The sequence below is a fragment of the Sorex fumeus genome, unplaced genomic scaffold, assembly GCF_029834395.1.
Source record: "Sorex fumeus unplaced genomic scaffold, SorFum_2.1 ptg000129l, whole genome shotgun sequence".
Taxonomy (NCBI): domain Eukaryota; kingdom Metazoa; phylum Chordata; class Mammalia; order Eulipotyphla; family Soricidae; genus Sorex; species Sorex fumeus.
Window position 1 is genome coordinate 2158383 of NW_026606186.1, and position 18807 is coordinate 2177189.

General features: G+C 37.2%; 1 protein-coding gene across 1 annotated transcript in view; it reads right to left on the minus strand.

Moving 5' to 3' along the window:
• Positions 1-18807, minus strand: part of CRYBG3 (crystallin beta-gamma domain containing 3) — a 134292-nt gene that overhangs the window by 18615 nt on the left and 96870 nt on the right. The window contains exons 15-17 of the mRNA XM_056138592.1: positions 17894-17926; positions 11417-11526; positions 7062-7188 (exon numbers count right to left, since the gene is read on the minus strand). Of these exons, the coding sequence (XP_055994567.1) occupies positions 7062-7188; positions 11417-11526; positions 17894-17926 (270 nt within the window). The remainder of the gene's footprint in view (positions 1-7061; positions 7189-11416; positions 11527-17893; positions 17927-18807) is intronic.

Genomic DNA, 18807 nt, shown 5'->3' on the forward strand with positions numbered 1-18807 from the left:
CTTCATCTATCAAAGTTACCACAAACATCCATATTTTTCCCATCTTGACTGATACTCTTTTTACTAGGTATATATTAATAATTTTATTTCTCTGCCACTAAATCAAACCTTAGTGTTGCCAGGTTTTCAAATATTTATATCTAAAAAGAATGTTGCTTAATTGTTGCAATTTGCATCTGTATGATTACTAGCCATTTAAAATCCTTTGTATGTCCTTAAGGCAATTTTCTCTTAGGAACTACTTATAATACTCTGGCAACTTAGAAATGGGTTTTTCTTTTTTTCACAACTGACTTTTGAAAGCCCTTTTTACATTCCAGACACGAATCCTTTGCAAGTTATAAGAGCTGCAAATATATTCTCCAAAGTCATGGCTTGCTGTGGTAGTAACATCCCTGGAGTCTGTGAGTAGGACATCTGGCAAGAGAGAGGGACCATAATGACAATAATAGTTGGAAGGGATTGCTCTGGATTGGAGATCTGTGCTTAAAGTGGGAAAATGACCAAACATGATGGTCTCTCAGTATCTGTATTGCAAATGATAATGTCCAGAAAGAGGTGGGAAGTGGGGAGAGAGAGAGGGAGAGAGGAAGACAGGGAAAGAGAGGAGGGGGGGGAGGAAGAAGGGGATGAGGGGGTTGGAGGAGGAAGGGAAGAGAGACAGGAGGAGGAGGAGTGCCAGCCATAGGGACAGGCTGAGGAGGGGGGGCTGAGGGCAAGAGGGATACTGGTGATATAGATGATGGCACATGTACCCTGGTGGAGAGATGAGTGTTATAACATTGTATGACTAAAACTCAATCATGAAAGCTTTGTAATTGTGTATCTCAAGGTGACATGGTGATTCAACAGAGAGAAGAGAGAGGGGTGAGAGAGGAGGGAGAAAGAGGAAGTAAGAAAGGGAAAGGGTGAGGGACTGGGAGAGGGAGAGATTGCAGAGGTGACGGGGAATGATAAATCTGGACAGGGGATGCTATTCTGGATTATACAGCCAGCCCTACTAAGCAGAGGGTCTTGATAAAAGAAAGACAAGAGGCTCAGGGATAGAGGTTGGATAGAGGATACTTCACTTTGATGGTAAGAAGACGTCATGAATCAATAAACCTGGGAAAGTTCAAGAAGCATCTCACAGAAGACATTCCTGCCAACACCCTAGCTTTACCCCAACAAGATCCACTGTAAACCTTTGATTTCCAGAACTGGCAGATACAATTTACTGCTTTATATCACTAAATTTGTTACAGCAGCTACAGGAAATGAATATACTTCCCTTTTACTCTTCCTTCCTGACTTGGACATTTTGGGCTTAAGTTCATCCAACTTCAATATGATTAGTGTAGTTTCCTATATCTTTTTCTTCTAAACATTTCTGTAAGTTTTAAGGGGGGAGTCTCCCAGTTGGTGCTCGGATGAGAATGCAGTGCTGTTTGGATACTGCGGTGCTAGGAATTACCTGGGCCACTCAGAGTAGTGCTCCGGCACTCCAGACCTTAACCCAGTGATGCTCAGGGAGCTATTTGGTGCCACACACTGAACCAGGGTCAGCCCACATGCAAGGTGTGACCCTTTACCTCTGTACTATTTCTCTAGTGCCTCCTTTTCTAAGTTTTAAAGTTTTTATTCTTTCTTATTTAGACTGCCATTAGTCCATTAGTCCTTGGAACTTTTGTTTATTGTTTGGGATAAATAAGAGTCTAACATTTTCCATATTAGGAGCCAATAACTCTAGCAATCACTTTTAATGGTTTATAACAGACCCACTTTAATATTTTATCTGTCACTTTCAAATTCCATGATCTATGTAGATCAGCTTCTACACTACCCTAATCCACTGTTCTATTTGTCTCTCATTGCATGAATATCCACTATCTCAATACTCCTTACTGTATAAAACAATATATAATTGGAAGGACAGGTGGTGCTGCCTCGTGTTTTTTAAAATTATCTTGGCCAGGGGCTGGGGAGAGAGCAGAGTGGGTAAGGCACTTGTCTTGCATATGTCCAACCAGGGTTAGATCCTTGGCACACCATATGGTCCCTTTGGCCAGCCAAGAGTAAGCCCTGAGCACAGCTGAGTGTGGACCCCAAACAAATACAAACAAAAATCATGGCTAGAACAGACCCAAACCATTTCTTAGTTAGCTTCAGGAGAAACCTGCCAAGTCTTCCATCTGAGGATGCCAGGGGAAAAAAAGTAAAACTGTAAGCATTCTGCTTAAAACTGAATTAATTTGGAGGAGAACATATATTTACATTATTGACACTTCATGTGTAAAAGGTTGTCTCACTCAAAGTTTTTTTTGCTTTTTGGGTCATACCCGGGGCAATGATCAGGGGTTACTCCTGGCTCTGCACTCAAGAATTACTCCTGGGTGTGCTCTGGGGACCATAAGGGATGCTGGGAATTGAACCCAGGCCAGCTGCATGTAAGGCAAATGCCCTACCCACTGTAGTATCATTATGGTCCTCACTCAATCTTTTATTGTTCTTCAACAATTAAATTATTTTTCCCATAGAGGACTTGTTGGCTTGTTATATTAGCTAATAATTATATTCATAAATCTAAAAAATTCTTATCAACTAATAATTTTATTCTCAATGAGCCTGACTACCTTTACCCTTTTTTAAAGGAGGCTCTATCTTAAAGTGACCAGGATCCCTAAATAATATAGAAAAAAAAAGTGGTGATAGTAGAGATCTTGGTCTTCTGCCTGATTTTATTTTATTTTTTATATTTAATTATAGGCTCCACCCATCTGGGCTCTGCCTCTGTGTGAGGGCTCACTCCTGGCAGGGCTCAGGGGTCTATACGTGGTACCAGGCTGAAGTCCATCAGACACGTGCAAGGCAGCATCTTATCTGCTGTGCTATCTCCCAGGTTCTTTGTGCCTGATTTTAAAAAGAAAACCTTAAAATGTTTCACCAGGAAGTTAAATGTTTGCTGTAGATTTTTGTTGGCCTTCATTTTCAAAATATACACAACTGTTAATACTATTAAATATGTACAAGTTCAGCTGAAAAATTTAATAGCAAGCAAACTCATCTATGCTTAATAAACTCAGTGCTTCCTCTCCGTCCATGCCAGAATTTACAGTCTTCTATTTATAATTGTGCCCCTTATTCAGTATTCGTGTACAGAATAAATCACATTGTCTTGCCAATTCTTATTTTACCTCTGAATATCCCTTATGTCATCACATCATGATTTCATTTGAAGTTTTTCTACAGCCTCATGTTCTAATGTTTCTTTTAATTTGGCTCCTTATAAGTGCTAGGATTGGATTATAACTTCAAAGGAGGCTGAACTTCCAAGCCAAACCATCACCAGGGAGAGACTAAAAAGGCAGTGAGTAGACTTCTGCTCTCACTGGAAACATGACAAAAGCAGGTAACCTCAAACACTCCGAGGCTGATGCCTAAAACCTTTTACTTAGGTTTTCTGTTCACCTCTGCTTTTTAACTTCTGTTTCAGGAACTCACATGGCATAACTTTTTTGAAAACTAATGCACATTTTATTCCTTTAAATCATGCGCATCCTAAAAATAGAAACACTCTTTTAAATTTTCAATTAGATATATGTCAAAGATACATATTTGCAACAAAACTGAAGGCTGTCAGATATGTGAAGATACCTGTCAAAAGTTATTTATTGAGGAGTTAATAAATGGAGGGAATCCAAATAAATGCTTTACTCAAGGGTACATTAATGAGAAGCAGAGATATAAACTATGCTCCCAGTTTAAGTCAGTGTCAAATAACTGCAAATTATGCAAACACAGGCCTCTGAAACTTAATATACACCTGAACAAAGAGAAATCAGATTGAGAAAATAGTCATTTGCAAAGCATGCTGATGTTTTATGAAGGCAAAGTGTAAAGACTCCTCAACATTACACCTGCGACACTTGAACACTAAGTCACAACATACCTACGGATGCCGACTATATATAACACTCACAAAATTCTATGGGTTTTTAACTAATAAAAATCAAAGAATATATGTGAAGTCAATTCAAACCTGACAGAAACATTTCCTAGAGTGATTCCAGAATCGTACTTGACTTTGGCATAGGCAGTGGTATTAAATCTGTACAAACGGTCAGGTTATATCAAAGGATCCAGCAGGGGGGAAAGGTAATGCAAAAGAAATCAGAAGAGGAAGAAAGGTGGAGTGTAGTAAATCATATAGCCTTTTACAGAGGGAAAAAGAACAGAATCTGGAAATATTGGGCTGGAGTGATAGCACAGTGGGTAGGGCGTTTGCCTTGCACGCAGCCAACATGGCTAACCGGAGTTCGATTCCTCCGCCCCTCTCAGAGATCCCGGCAAGCTACCAAGAGTATCTCGCTCACACGGCAAAGCCTGGCAAGCTCCCCATGACGTATTCAATATGCCAAACACAGTAACAACGAGTCTCACAATGGAGACATTACTGGGCCCGCTCGAGCAAATCGATGAACAATGGGAGGACAGTGCTGGAAATATTAGCAGCCGAGGCCAGGGGATCAGGAAGTCTCTCTCCTGGGAAGGTCACCAAGCTAAGCTAATGTCAAGACACCTGCCTTGTCTTACCCAATTCTTAGGTTCAACAAGTAATTTGCTGATGACTAATTCACTCTTCCAGTGAGGCAGGATGATAAAATTCTCCAATATTGCTTTCACTAGAATCCCACCTAGACAAATTCCCAGGTTGTCATTCTGTACACCTATCTCCTAGATCTGAACAACTGGAACTATCAGGCTGAAGCATGATTGATTTTGCCAAGGAAATGCTACCTGTTGAGACATATTAATGGCCCTCTGCTGGTCTGTTAAGATGTCTGCACTCACCTTATAAACCTTCCATTTCAACATCAAATCTACTTCTGAAAAACTGCATGTTAAGCAGCCCTTTCAAAACTAAGCCTTCTATACTTACTAAACTAAATATGCTCTAATCAATTTTTGAAATGAAAACGCTATTACATCTCTCAAGTACCTCCCCAAGAGGTAACTACCTTCATTTTGTGGATGTAACAGGACTAAAACTACAGATAACAATGTCTACAAAAATATAAAAAAAAACATAGATTTTTCTCTCTCTTAATTTCCATTCTTATTACTTTCACCATACAGATGCAAAAGAATAGTAACTTCAAAATCTAGCAATAATTACTTATTGATCATATTCTTTCTAGAAATTTTGTTGTTACCGTTCAAAGAATTCAGAATCCTACAAAGTCCTCCCTTTTGAGAGGGGTGGTTTGGGCCACACCTGGCAGTGCTCACAAGGGGTTACTTCTGTTTCTCTGCTCAGGTAAAACTCTTGGCAAAGCTCAGATGGCCCTATGGGGTGCTAGGTATATAACCCAGGTTAGCATATACAGGGCAAGCACCCAACCCTCTATACTATCTCTCTGGTCTCACAAAAATCATTTAAGATGATACTCTGATTTACTTTCCAAGTAAATGCTGACAACTTTCAAATGCCTTTTCCAGTGTTTTATCTTGGAGACAGAGGGCATATCACATTAAAAAAAGTTAACAAAAAACCCAGTCTTCTTTCAATAGACAGGAGGCAACAGGAGTCACTTACTCTTTCCAAGGGGGTGACCAAAAGAGACCAAGGGCTATATTTCTATTCTTATTTCTCAGCCAAGACTATTTTTAGCTTGATACCAATAATACTCTAGCCAGGAATGTCTTGTGAAATAAGACTACAGTACTCAGATTAGGATCAAAGATCCTGAGTTTGGGCTGGCATCCCTGAAGACAGCTCTGACTGAAGGGTCGGAGTCATACCTACCCCTTTGAGATATCCTGGGCCGTTCCTAATTATTCAGAATTTCCTAACAAGGAACACAGAATTGATGGTCCAGTGTAGAGATCCTCCTTTTCTCACATTCAGAATTCAAAGAAAATTCGATGAAAGGGCAAAACCTCTTATTCTAGAAAATATCTATCTTACACTATAAGCAGGAAAGCTCTAGCTCCCCTCAAGTAAGGTTAAATAAAATCAATATACAGGATGGTCCATGCCTCAAGCAAGATAGTAAATCTCAGTGCGAACTTCATGTGATCTATCTAACTGAGTAGTAAAATAATAAGGTTTATTTTATTAATCAGTATAATAATCATTACAGATGTGGCATTAATAGGCAACATTTATTTATTTTTATTTTTATTTTTTTACAATCCTTTCAAAAGCTTTATTTATTTATTTATTTCGTTTTTAAATTTTTATTAGTGAGACACCATGAAGTCCAGTTGTAGACTTACAAATTTTACAAAGTCTTGGGTTTCAATTATACAATGATAGGAAATACTTATTGAGTGCTCACCAGGTGCTGTGTATTTGACAGTATCATCTAATACACAAGTGAACTTAGGAAGCACTTATTTGGGGGTTGGGGGGGGTGAGGTACATACACAAATCTGGGGAAACAAAAAAAACCAAAAAAAACAGTGCCCAAAAATAGCAGTGCTCAGGGCATACTTAACTCTTGGCTCATCATTCAGGGATCACTCTAGGCAGGCACAGGGGACCATATGAGATGCCAGGGATCAAACCTAGGCTGGCTGCATGCAAGGCAAGTGCCCTCCCCTCTCATTACTGCTTTAGCTATCAGAAGCACTTATGTTTTAATAGGTGATGAAGCTGAGTAACTTGGTCGAAAACTTTCAAAATGGCAAACTATTATGCAAGTTCAGGCCTAATATTAATCCAGTTCCTGGTATTTTATTCATGCTCATTAAAAAAAGAAAAAGAGCAGGTAGGGCATTTGTATTGAATACAGCCTACCTGGGTTCAATCCCCGGCATCCCATATGGTCCCCTAAGCTTGCAAGGATTGCTCTCTGAGCACAGAGCCAGGAGTATGCCCTGAGCACTGCCAGGTGTGGCAAAAAAAGAAAAAGAAAAAAAAGAAAACTTTTGTTTGAATCATATGAATGGATCTCAATTTTATAATCTACCAATAAATTATTAAAATTTAATCCCCCTTCTTTTATTTCAGTATCATTCATGATCATTACACCGGACAAGAAAAAGTCTTGGTAATTTGAATTCAGCAGTGTACTTACATAGTCAATGGGTTTGAGGGATCTGATTCTAGATGTTGGGCAGCCACAGGAAGTAAGGTCAGCATAGAGGCCTTCTTCTAACACACACTGATTATTAGATATGTCCTCTTGATAATACAGGAGCCAGCTTGAAAAACAAGCAGTGAGACATTCAGTCTAACTGCAACATGGCTATGCAGGTTCATCTTTATACTGTAAAATCCAGGGTCTGAGTGGGGTAAGTGAGTCAGGGTGCTGATGAGCAGAAAATACTTGGCACCAGTTTATAAAAACAGCTCCCAGTTTCACTGATTGAACATGGACCATGTCACAGACAACAGCTAGGCACTTTACAAATATACTTTTGTGTGCTCAATAATTTTATGATGGAGAAATACCTTTACTTTTAAAGATCTGAAAAGTCATATGATTTGCACAAGGTTCTCCCAAATAGCAAAGATAGGGGAAAAATGTAAAATAAGATTTCTATTATATTTCATTTTTTCCCAGTGCCTTTAGTACAAAACTTGGGTACAGATACTCCTTGAAACACAATGGGATTTTTGTCCCAATAAGTCCATCATAAATAAGCAAAAAATAAATCTAAAAGAAAAATACACTGAAGACAGCTAACCATGTGGCATCATTAGAATAGCCAACCTTAAAAATGATCAAAACCTTTCCATTTGCTCCCCATCAAAAAATGGGGAGAAGAGATAAACAGAAATTTCCTGAAAAAAGAAACACAAATGAATAAAAGGCACACGAAAAAATGCTGTGTATTACTATTCATCAGGAAGATGCAAATCAAAACAACAATGAGATGTCATCTCAAACCACATAGACTGGCATACATAAAAAAAAAACAGAAAGACCAATGCTGGCATGCGTGCGGGGAGAAAGGCACTCTCATTCACTTCTGGCGAAATTGCTAACCGGTCCAGCCATTCTGGAAAACGATATGGACATTCCTAAAACATATACAAATTGAGCTTTCATTTGAACCAGCAACTCCACTTCTTAGAATATGCTCCAAGGGCTCAAAATCAAAAACACATCTGCACGCCTGTGTCTTAAGAGCACTACCACAATACCCCAAATCTGGGGAAACAAAAAAAAAACAAAAAAAAACAGTGCCCAAAAATAGTGGCTTGATAAAGAAGCTATGGCACATTATACACAATGAAGAATTATTCAGCCAGAAGAAAAGATCAAATCATGGAAGTTGCTGCTACTTGGAGGGCCCTGTGGAGTATCATGCTGACATTAGTCAGAGAGAGAGAGAGACACTGACAGGAATGGTCTCTCTAATATGCAGGGTATAAGGAAAACTATGAGGTATTGAAATAACGAGTAACTAAACGCAACAAAAAACAGGAGAACAGGCACACTTGAACGGGCTGGGGGGTAGGCATGGAGGGTACAAGCCAATCGTTAATAACTTTGTAATTTCAAGGTGACTAAAAACAACAGCAACAAAAAAACCCTCTCATATTTGCCTAGTGTCTGTGGGAGTGGGGAGAGGGCAATCATATGACTCAAGGCCTATTTTATAATAGTGATGACTACCTCATGTACTTTTCTGAATCCTGTATTAAAAGTGAAAATCAGTTTGTAGATTATTTGGTTGTTTTCCTCATGATCATGTAGCTGACAAGGATTACTCCACTGCCCAGATATCACATATGTTGAGAAAGATATCACATATATTGCTTGCCCAGGAAAAGATCAAATTTCAAAATTTGAACTACCAGTTTGCAATGAATATGTAGGGCTTTCACACAACTATAAAGTAAAACACACACACACACATACAAATTGTTATTATTCATAATTAGATTAGCAGCTGTATTGAGGAAAAACAAGCAAAAAAAGCTATAAATGAGAAAAATCTGTGTTCTGATCCTGATTGAATAATGAGCTTGCTTTTAGTCTACTGTGTACTCTAATAAACACTAACACATAAGACATGTTACTTTGACATCAAAATAAAATGAAAAGTAGTAAAAGCAATAGGCAATCAGAGAGAAAAAAACCTGAACTGAGGTTAATAATAAAAGTTAACAGATGGAATGGGTGGAATATACCTTAAAGATATATTCAGATTAGTACTAGGCAGGGATTACAAAGTCACGCAGCTGCAGGATAGGAAAATTATGTAAATGATCAATCTAAGAGGTAAATACTCATTTGGAATGTATTCTTGGGAACACATTTGCCACCTAGGCAATACCTGCTAACAATGATAATGCTAATGTTAATGCTAATTCCTCTAAGTTTTCAAATCTCATTCTGTTTAAAGGGTAGGTAAGAAACATTTCAAAATTCTAAAAAAAATGCCCTAACCTAAGGTAGCACTGTAGCACTGTCCTCCCATTGTTCATCACAATGGAGATGTTACTGGTGCCCGCTCGAGTAAACTAAGGTAATGATGAAAAAAACTAACATTTATTTATAGCACCCAAATATATTTATCTGAAACCTACAGCCTTTCACCCAGAGCAATGGTTGTCAAACTCACCCCAACACCTTTTTTTTTTAAATACAGCTAATGAGCTAAGCTAGTTACTGCATGTGTAAATTAATTTTTTAAATAAAAAGAATAAAAGAATATTCGGTGGTTCATAGTATTATACATAATAGTGTTTCTTTGGAACATAGCCATACCACTTATGAATTGCCTACAGTTGCTTTTGGCAACAATGTCAATGCTGAATAGCTGTGAGAGAATATGTGAAGCACACAAGGCCAATACTATCTGTAACTCTATCCTTTATAGAAAATATTTACTGTCATCTGGCACAAAGGAAGGAAGGCAATTCATAGCTGACTATACATCATAAGAGGGGGAGCTGGGGAACTGGCATCAGGGTAGACTGAAGAATAGATGGAGGGAATAAAACAAAATAATGATAAATCCTGTAAAAGAACTTGAGTGGAGAGTCTTGGGTAGTTTGGTGGTGGTGAGTGCAATAGCTTTAGTTTGGTCTGAGGTCACCCGGAAATGCTGAGGGTTTACTGCTGCCTCTGCACTCCAGGGATCACTCCTGGCAGACTTGAGAACCATAGGGGGTCATCAGGGGTCACACCCAGATTGGTTGTATACAAGGCAAACACCCTAGCCACTGTACTATGGCTCTCGCCCTTGGGTACAATCATTTAACAAATATCACCAACATTACTACTATTGTTACCATATTACCTATGTTACGTTGTAAGAAAATAAAAGTTAACTAAAAAATAAAATTTAACTACAACAATCCTGGAAAAGGAGAATCTGGGCCTGACATTCAGGTGAAAAAGTGCTGGATTAGGATTTGATTGACTAGTTTATTATAAACATGAAAATTGAGAAGACGTCATAAAAGGGCTCTACTTCAAAACTGAAGTTGCTTAAGTGGAAAATAAGAGTTCTTACATACTCTACTGGCTCACAACAAGAAGAAATCAAACTCTGAAGCAAGAATAGAGATTATGATGAGTTGCTAGGTTGGCAATTGATACACAGAGATGCTACTGAACTATACACATAGAATGGTTAACATAGTAAATGTTTTTTTTTTAATGTAACATTTTACCACAGGAAGAATGTTACTACACAGATTATATTCTAGCTTTTAGAATTACCTACTTGTATAGACATGTGAGAAAGATCTCATAAGATAGAAATATCTGGGTTTTCAGTAGAATTTTATAATGTGCCTGTCAAGTTAACAGGCAGAGATGGGGCGAGGGTTGGAGGTGGAAACGGAATATGGGTGGAGGGAAATTGACACTGATGGTGGGACTGGTGTTGAAATATTATGTGCCTAAAACTCAACTTATTAATAACTTTGTAAATCAGTTCGTTGATTAAAACATTTTTAAATTTTAAAAGAAATATCTAGGTTGTTTATTTGGAAGAATAAAAGTTTTCAAGCAATGCACAATTCTCGGTGACATGTTGTATTCACTGTGGAAAATCCTAACTCTAAATCAGAGACCCTTATTTGTGAGATGTGGAGAGTGTCATAGGGGATACTAATTTTGTTTTTAATTTAGGAGTAATATGTCTCAGTAGCAAGACAAAACTTGAGTATTTTAATAGCATCCTTATATTATACATAAGCATAAAATACATACAAACATTAAAATACTTAGAAAATAATCTAACAGAAAAATGATCACCAAAAAGCTACCAAACTTAACTAATCAGCATTCTCTTTCTCTGTATACTACCAATGGTGCATAAACTGGGCAAAGTTATAATGGGCAAATTAGCAGCTGACCGATTATTTAAAAAAAAAAAATGTTGCTACACGTGAAAAACTAAAACAAGTCAAATCTCTTTAAAAGAAATTCCATTGAGAACAGTAAATAATACTAAACATACTTACCAACCTCGAAGAACTTTAAAGGAATATGGCACAAATGAAGTCAAATCAGAAATTTCTTTTGTAAAATCTATACATTCACCTTGAAAACCTGGTTCGCTGAATGCTTTGAGCTGTAAGAACAAGACAACAATTAAACAGAAAATAATCATTTTACATCTTGAAAATCTTTACTTTCATGTCATCATTTTAAAATATTCAGAAAAATATTAATATTTATGAAAAATTAATATTTATGATTTATCTGATATTAATGAATCCAAGGATGACATTATCCTTAAACTACACAATTTTTTTCCCACATGTGTTTCCAGGAATGTCACCACTTATCTATTTTCATCCATCTCTGGCATCATACTCTGGACACAGAGGTGCTGATACAGTGACCTCTGTGAGCAAATCAAAGTCCCCCTTCCAGTGATAATTAGTCCTTATCTATCATATCAAACAATTATTAACTATATCAGTGTTGATACTATGTGTAAAATAAAAAGCAATAAAGTGCAAAGTATGTAAACAGTTTGGGTTAATATAGCTGGCATGTCTTTTTTTCTTCCCAGGTCTTTCTGATCCAACTGTTTTCTGTTTTGTGTTTTTGCAAAGTCTCTACTGACTCTGCACAGGGCTTATTCCTGACTCTGAACTCAGGGATCACTCCTGAAAGGCTCAGGGAATCAGAGTGCTGGGGGACTGAACCCAGATGGGAAGTGTGCAAAGTAAGTTCCTTACACAATGTACTGTATCTCTTCTGGTCCACTGTTAGTAAAAGAAAAAAAGTAAAGAGAAAGCATGAGCACATGGCCACAAATGAGCATAAGTGTGCCTGTGAGAACACTGTATAGATGGTGGAGAAAATAATGACTGGATTAATGGAAGACTTATTAAAAGAAAGATACCCGAGAATGTCTTTCACTCACAGGCTTCAGTTAACTGGTTAAAAAAAATGCAATGTACAGCTAAGAGTTTTATATGACTACATTTGCACTTCAGTCATTTTTTGCCAAGAAAAACATATGTAATCTTAACTCTTAATTCCTTTTAGAACCAGAGATATAATAATCTTCATGGTTTGGGATTTACAAAAGGTAAGAAAAATGAGTGAGCCACGTAAATCATATTGGAACCTAGAATCGCATGGCCCACAGGCCCTGCCTGCCCTGTCAGGCTTGCACTGCAGCGAAGCACACATGCAAACAAACCATCCCTTTCTCCTACTAACCTGTCATAGGAAATAAGGTCTCTCTGACTAGCTAATGTTTGCTGCTTTCATCTTCATCACCTTTCTAGAGATGGATGGACTCTGAGTTTTGAGAATTTTTTTCTTAGCATTTTGGGTTCTGATGACCTGGATGTAAAAGGTCATCCAAAACTAGACAGGTGAGACAGCCAATTCACCCTGAAACTGGCTTGCACAACAGGAATTTCCTTTTGTGAAACCAGGTTGTATCTGGGGCATTAAAACACTAAGAAACTCCCTGCCTTACAAGGGTGTCATCTGGCAAGCTTCTGTCATCATCTTGTGACTGACACAAAGGATAGCAAGAGAAAAGAAAACAAAGTTAGACTGATCTCTGAAACACTAGTTCTGTATAAGAACAATTCTGTATGTCTATGCAAGCGGTCACTTAAATTTCCAGATAAGAGCATATATTCTGGGTGGTATTTTTTTCAGACTGGTTTGAAACAAAAGGTTTAAACACATAATGCTAAAAGCAAATCACATTTAGTTTTCAAATCTATGACTCGTCAACAAGCAAATGTCTTTATGTATTTTTTAAATTTTATTTTATAAAGTTGTTCACAATAATTTGTTACATTTAATATTCCAACACCAATCCCACCACCATTATACCTGCCCACCAACATATTTCAAATATATCCACCCTGACCCCCAAACCCTGCTCCCAAAGCAGAACCTAAATAATTTATTTTGTACTGCTTGTTATGAATAACACACTAAAAAATGATCCAAAAAAGTTTCCTTAGAGGAAAGTATGTGAAGATTGTTGTATTTCACCCTGGAGCCAGTAAGTCGTTGTATTACTAACATATGAGATGTCACGTGGTCATGAATGTGGCCGCATGCTGCAACAAGCAAATATCTTAATACAGAATACAAATCAGAAAAGTCACGGGACTGTGGCCAAATTGTTCACTACCTGTATTTCCAGTCTGTCATTTTATATTGTTGAGCTTAAAAATTTATCCTGCAATTTTCATTATGAAATGTCCAATTTTGAACAAATGACAATCTAGGTAAAGCAAATTCCAGATAGTATATAGAGTAGCCTTCAGCTTTTATTTTAGTCTTCCTACACTTCCTATACATTAAAGTTCATACACACAATCTTCCAATGAGTATGAATTAAAATATTATTTGCACAAACTAAAAAACCAAACTGACTGCTGAAATCTATTTTCACTCTAAAAATGAGATGTAGTATATGATTCACCCCAAATTTGGCCTAACCCAGTAAGATAACTCTTCATTTTGACTTCCTTCCAAATGCCTCAAATAGAACAATTCTCAATATTCTGAGAAAGGACCAAGGCAGAAACAAACTCTGAGCTTATTAATGGTTTTAATTATGGTTTCTGTTGGTGGTAAAATTAAATCCTGGGAAAAACTGGGTGGTAAGTATTTTAGTGTCCTTTCCAGACTGATGGAAAAGAAATGTATAAAACAACTCAGCTGATCTGCTTAGAACCTAGGTAAAGCATCTGAAGATGAACAAAAGATAGTTTATTTCAAAATGCACCCTTTGAAACGCAATGCACTAATTTCCCTTCCTGTTATCTGGACATGGCTTAAACCTTACCAGCGCCCACCCACAATTATATAGAAGTTAAAAATATATAAATGAGTCAAGAAAAGCTCACAGCATACCACTATTTTGGAAAGTGTCATTCACATATATTAGTTCTTTAGAATTACCTTTGAGGCAGAAATGATCACCACTTTATGATAAAGATTTTGCATAAACCCTTTTTTACTAATACTTTTTATTTATGGTCGTAAGTCTAACATAAAAAACAAAACCCCAAAGCTTAATTACTGACCAACTGCAGAAGGTATGCTCAATTTATTTCACCATATGAAAATAAATTTAATGTGATTTTATTTATTCCAAAGAAAAACTGTGTCCAATCTTTTCCTTTTCTGTTTTTCTCTCTCACATAAACATGCTGATAAACAAAGAAGTCTTGCTTTCACCCTCTTTCACACTGTCACACGCTGCAGTATTATAGACTTCTCATATCACTTTACTTCCTTTATTGGTCAAAGAAAGCTTTATTTATATAAAAGCTTTATTTAATTACCACTTCTTGAGTGCATCTGGTCTTTGAATTTCATAAAATGATCTGGTTATAGAAGCACAAAAAAAAATTTCCTTTTACTCTTAAATTTTACTGACACTTGACAAAAGATCTTCTTTTCCTAGTACCCTTTTCATAATAGTGATTACAATTATTAAAACTTCTGTGATCACTTTAAAATTCAACGAGTCAAATTATCCAGTGCAAGAAGATACTCAGTCAGTTGCTTTTGTTCAACTATAGTAATAAGGAAGATGAAATACGGACTCAATATTTAAATGATACAAATTTCTAATTGTACTTGCAAATTGGAAAGATTTTAGAAAAGGAAGATCGGTAGTTGGGCCAAAGAAGAAAACTAAAATTTGTAGAGAATGCTACTAAACTACAACTCCCTGCCAACTAATCAACTTTTATAAGATTTAAAAGGGTCAGAGAGAGACTATAGGACTAAGGCGCTTGCCTTGTATATGGCTGACCTGGTTTGATCCCCAAGCACCCCATAAATCCCCCGAGCATCACCAGGAATGATTCCTGAATTCAGAGCCAGGAGTAAACCCTGAGCATTGCAGGGTATGGCTCTCCTCCCAAGACCCCCAAGGAAAGATTTAAGCTAAGATTTCTGATATTTGAAACACACACACACACACACACACACACACACACACACACACACAGAGAGAGAGAGAGAGAGAGAGAGAGAGAGAGAGAACAAATATAACAAAAATTGCCAACTGCTTTTTATGAAGAGCTCAAATGAATCCTGTATATACTGAGAAGGCAATTAAGAGTTAGTGATGGGAATAAAATATTAAAAAGAATAGGAGTAAAAATTATCTTCTCAATAAAAAGTGGTGATGTGTTTCTAAAGAAGATATAGTTCATCACAATTTTTCTGTCCATCAGCAACATTAGAAGAATTTTCATCTTGTATATTAATTTTAATACATGTACATGTTCTAGCTTTTCTTAGGTTTCTTAAAGTTCCTTTTAATAAAGCCACCATAAGCAGCCAAAGAAAAGCTAGAACATGTACAAAAAGCCACTAGTATTTTAAAAAATATACATGCCGACTTGAACACTTACATGTAAATTTTTTCATCTTTAGACAGGGAAAATAACTACCACATCTGAACACAGTAACTAAATTGTGAAGCATAACAGACTTTTTCATTACTGAATGGAACTAGAGTAGGCCAAGACGCACTGTTTTCATGTGAATAAGAGCAAGCAAAACATTCTCAAAATGTGGTTCAATAGAAATAATAAGAGCTTTGATAATGGGCACGTTAAGGAGGCCCTGTTTCCAAGTAACCAAATAATCCAATTATCACATAGCTTTCAAAAATGCTTATTCAATAAGGCAAGAGCTGAACCATATCCAGAAAAATGAAACGGGGACAACTGCATTGGGTTTTTTGTGCTGCTTCATTTCTCTCCAACTAGGGCTGCAAATACCACAGAGAATGTCCTCCCGGCGGGGGAATAGCTGGAGGGACTGGAGCAGGAGGATCCTGGTGAGACACCTGGCCTGCTGGGCCACCTAACCTGACCCGAGCCTAGTCCAGAGCCAGGAGCAGTCACTGGGGACAAATGGATGTGGCCTCAAAACAAAAACAAAAGGAAAGTCTTCCAAGAAACGTGCCCCAAACAAGGAAGCCATAGAAGACAACAGGGACAAAGAGTAAACAGAGCTTCAAAGAATATGGACTTTTATTGGCGTTTAAAACCCAGAAAAACGTGTGGCTTGGATTTATCCTTGGGTAACTATTTACTCATGTCAATTTGTGTAAAAAGATCTTTAAAAATCCATAGTTGGGAGTTTTCAAAGATTCAAAACAAAGATCTGGCAGGAAGTATCTCCAAATACAACAACTCAATTATAGACACAAAGGAAATGTTCCAAACAGGCCTGAGCTAATCAGAACAGAATTAAACCTGAAAGCATTGTAAACAGAAGCATGGTCACAGTAAGCCCATTTGAAATATTCAAACACTGACATGAATGTAAAACACATACACACCCAGAGAAAAAAAGATTCGAAATTATGTAAAGCTATCGAGTGTCAAATGCTTAAAATCACTGTTTCACTTGTTGAGAGAAAAAAATTCCAGATCTGTTATTTAAAATGAGACGGATAAAACAGTGTCTTTTATCTTTTTCACTTTTATGATTGTCTTTGCTCATATCATGTTTTTCTTTGATGTGAAAATCAAAACGTGATTTTGTTAAATGGGGCCAGTCTACCGGAAAATATCCATTTTGCTAATTTAAACTTTGTGAAATGACTCAAATTCTAAATCTGTTTTCTTATTAATGGGATTGACCCTGACGTTACTGTGTTATCAAAAGCACAAAAGAAGCACAATATCTAGCCCTAAATGATTAATAAACAAATGCTAGATTCCAGCACATAATTGAATTCTTCAGACCATTATCACATTAGAAATAAAGAACTAGGGTTGCAATATCATTATTGCTTTTTAAAAAATGTTCACTTTGGTATCAGAAATACATTTACTGTCACTGTCACTGTCCTTCCATTGTTCATCGATTTGCACAAGCGGGCCCAGTAATGTCTCTGTTGTGAGACTTGTTGTTACTGTGTTTGGCATATCAATACATCACTGGTAGCTTGCCAGGCTTTGCCGTGTGGGCGAGATACTCTCGGTAACTTGCCGAGCTCCCCAAGAGGGGTGGAGGAATCGAACTCAGGTCAGCCAAGTTTGCTGCGCGCAAGGCAAACGCCCTACCACTGTGCTATGGCTCCAGCCCACATTTACTGTATAGGCACACAAAGACGGTCATTTCTCATGTTAAGTTTACTCTTTCAAAGACAGCATAATCCACCATGCTAAGGAACATGACACTGAAGAACAGACTGGTGGTGTCAAAGAGCTGAGAGGCAGTGGTTTAAAATGGTACCAAAGTGCAAAAGTTCTATTAAGAGAAAACAAATGGCACTGTGACAAATTCAGGTCAATATAATCAATATAATACTGATTATATTGGCACTCTTCCTTCTCTTTAGCAGATACCAAGTATATTAAACTGCCCTGCCATCATAAGTAATCTAAAGCAAAAAGATCTGAGAGTAAGAGTCCAAAGGTGTTTTAGTAAACAATTGAATAACTACAAATTAATATTATCTTTATACATACCAAATGTGGTGGTTCATTTATTCCAAGTGGTTCCTGAAAAATATATAAAAACACATAAAAAATGGAAATTATATCACTTTAGTTGAATTTTTTAAAAGTTTTGAAAATACCTCTGAAAAACATAAAATGAAACTATCTGACCAATTCATTTTATTTCTTTTTTCTTTCTTTTCTTTTCTATTTCTTTGCTTTTGGCTACAACCGGTGATGCTGAAGGGTTACTCCTGACTCTGCACTCAGAAATGCTTCTGGCATTGATCAGGGGAACCATATGGGATGTTGGGGCTCAAACCCAGATCAGGTTCAAGTGCAAGGCAAGTGCCCTACCCCTGTACTATCTCTCTGCCCCAATTCATTTGATTTTTTTAAACTGGTTTTTAAAATCCTTAAACATATTAAATTTTGTTATAATAACATTCCTATTAACTGCAAATTTAAGTAATATTGGAACTGAAGAAGCATGTGGTCATATCCATTGGACTAATCTTACGAATTTCCCACCTTTCCTCCTTTTACCACTACCTCGCAAGCACCCTTACTGTTTTTGGGTGTTTCTTATATTCCATACAGTCTACGCATTTTCAAAACACTGTGATTCTGCATGCAGGAGACTATTTCTTCTTACTAAAATATACTTTTTTTGCATCACACCCTGGATGGTAACTTCACTTTCATCCATAAGGATATCTCTCTATGTATGCATCCATTTCTGTGGCAAGAGCCTCAACTTCAGGTTTAGAATGCTGCCCCAGCACTGTTCCATACTTCATTTTCTTATTAATCCTTGTATAACTGCCCATATGTCTATCTCTGCTAGAAGCCCTTTACCTATAGCCATACCCACTTACTATCTCCACTGATCAGTAGGGTGTCTGACATATCACAGGCAACACTATGCTGCTGCATGATCAAAC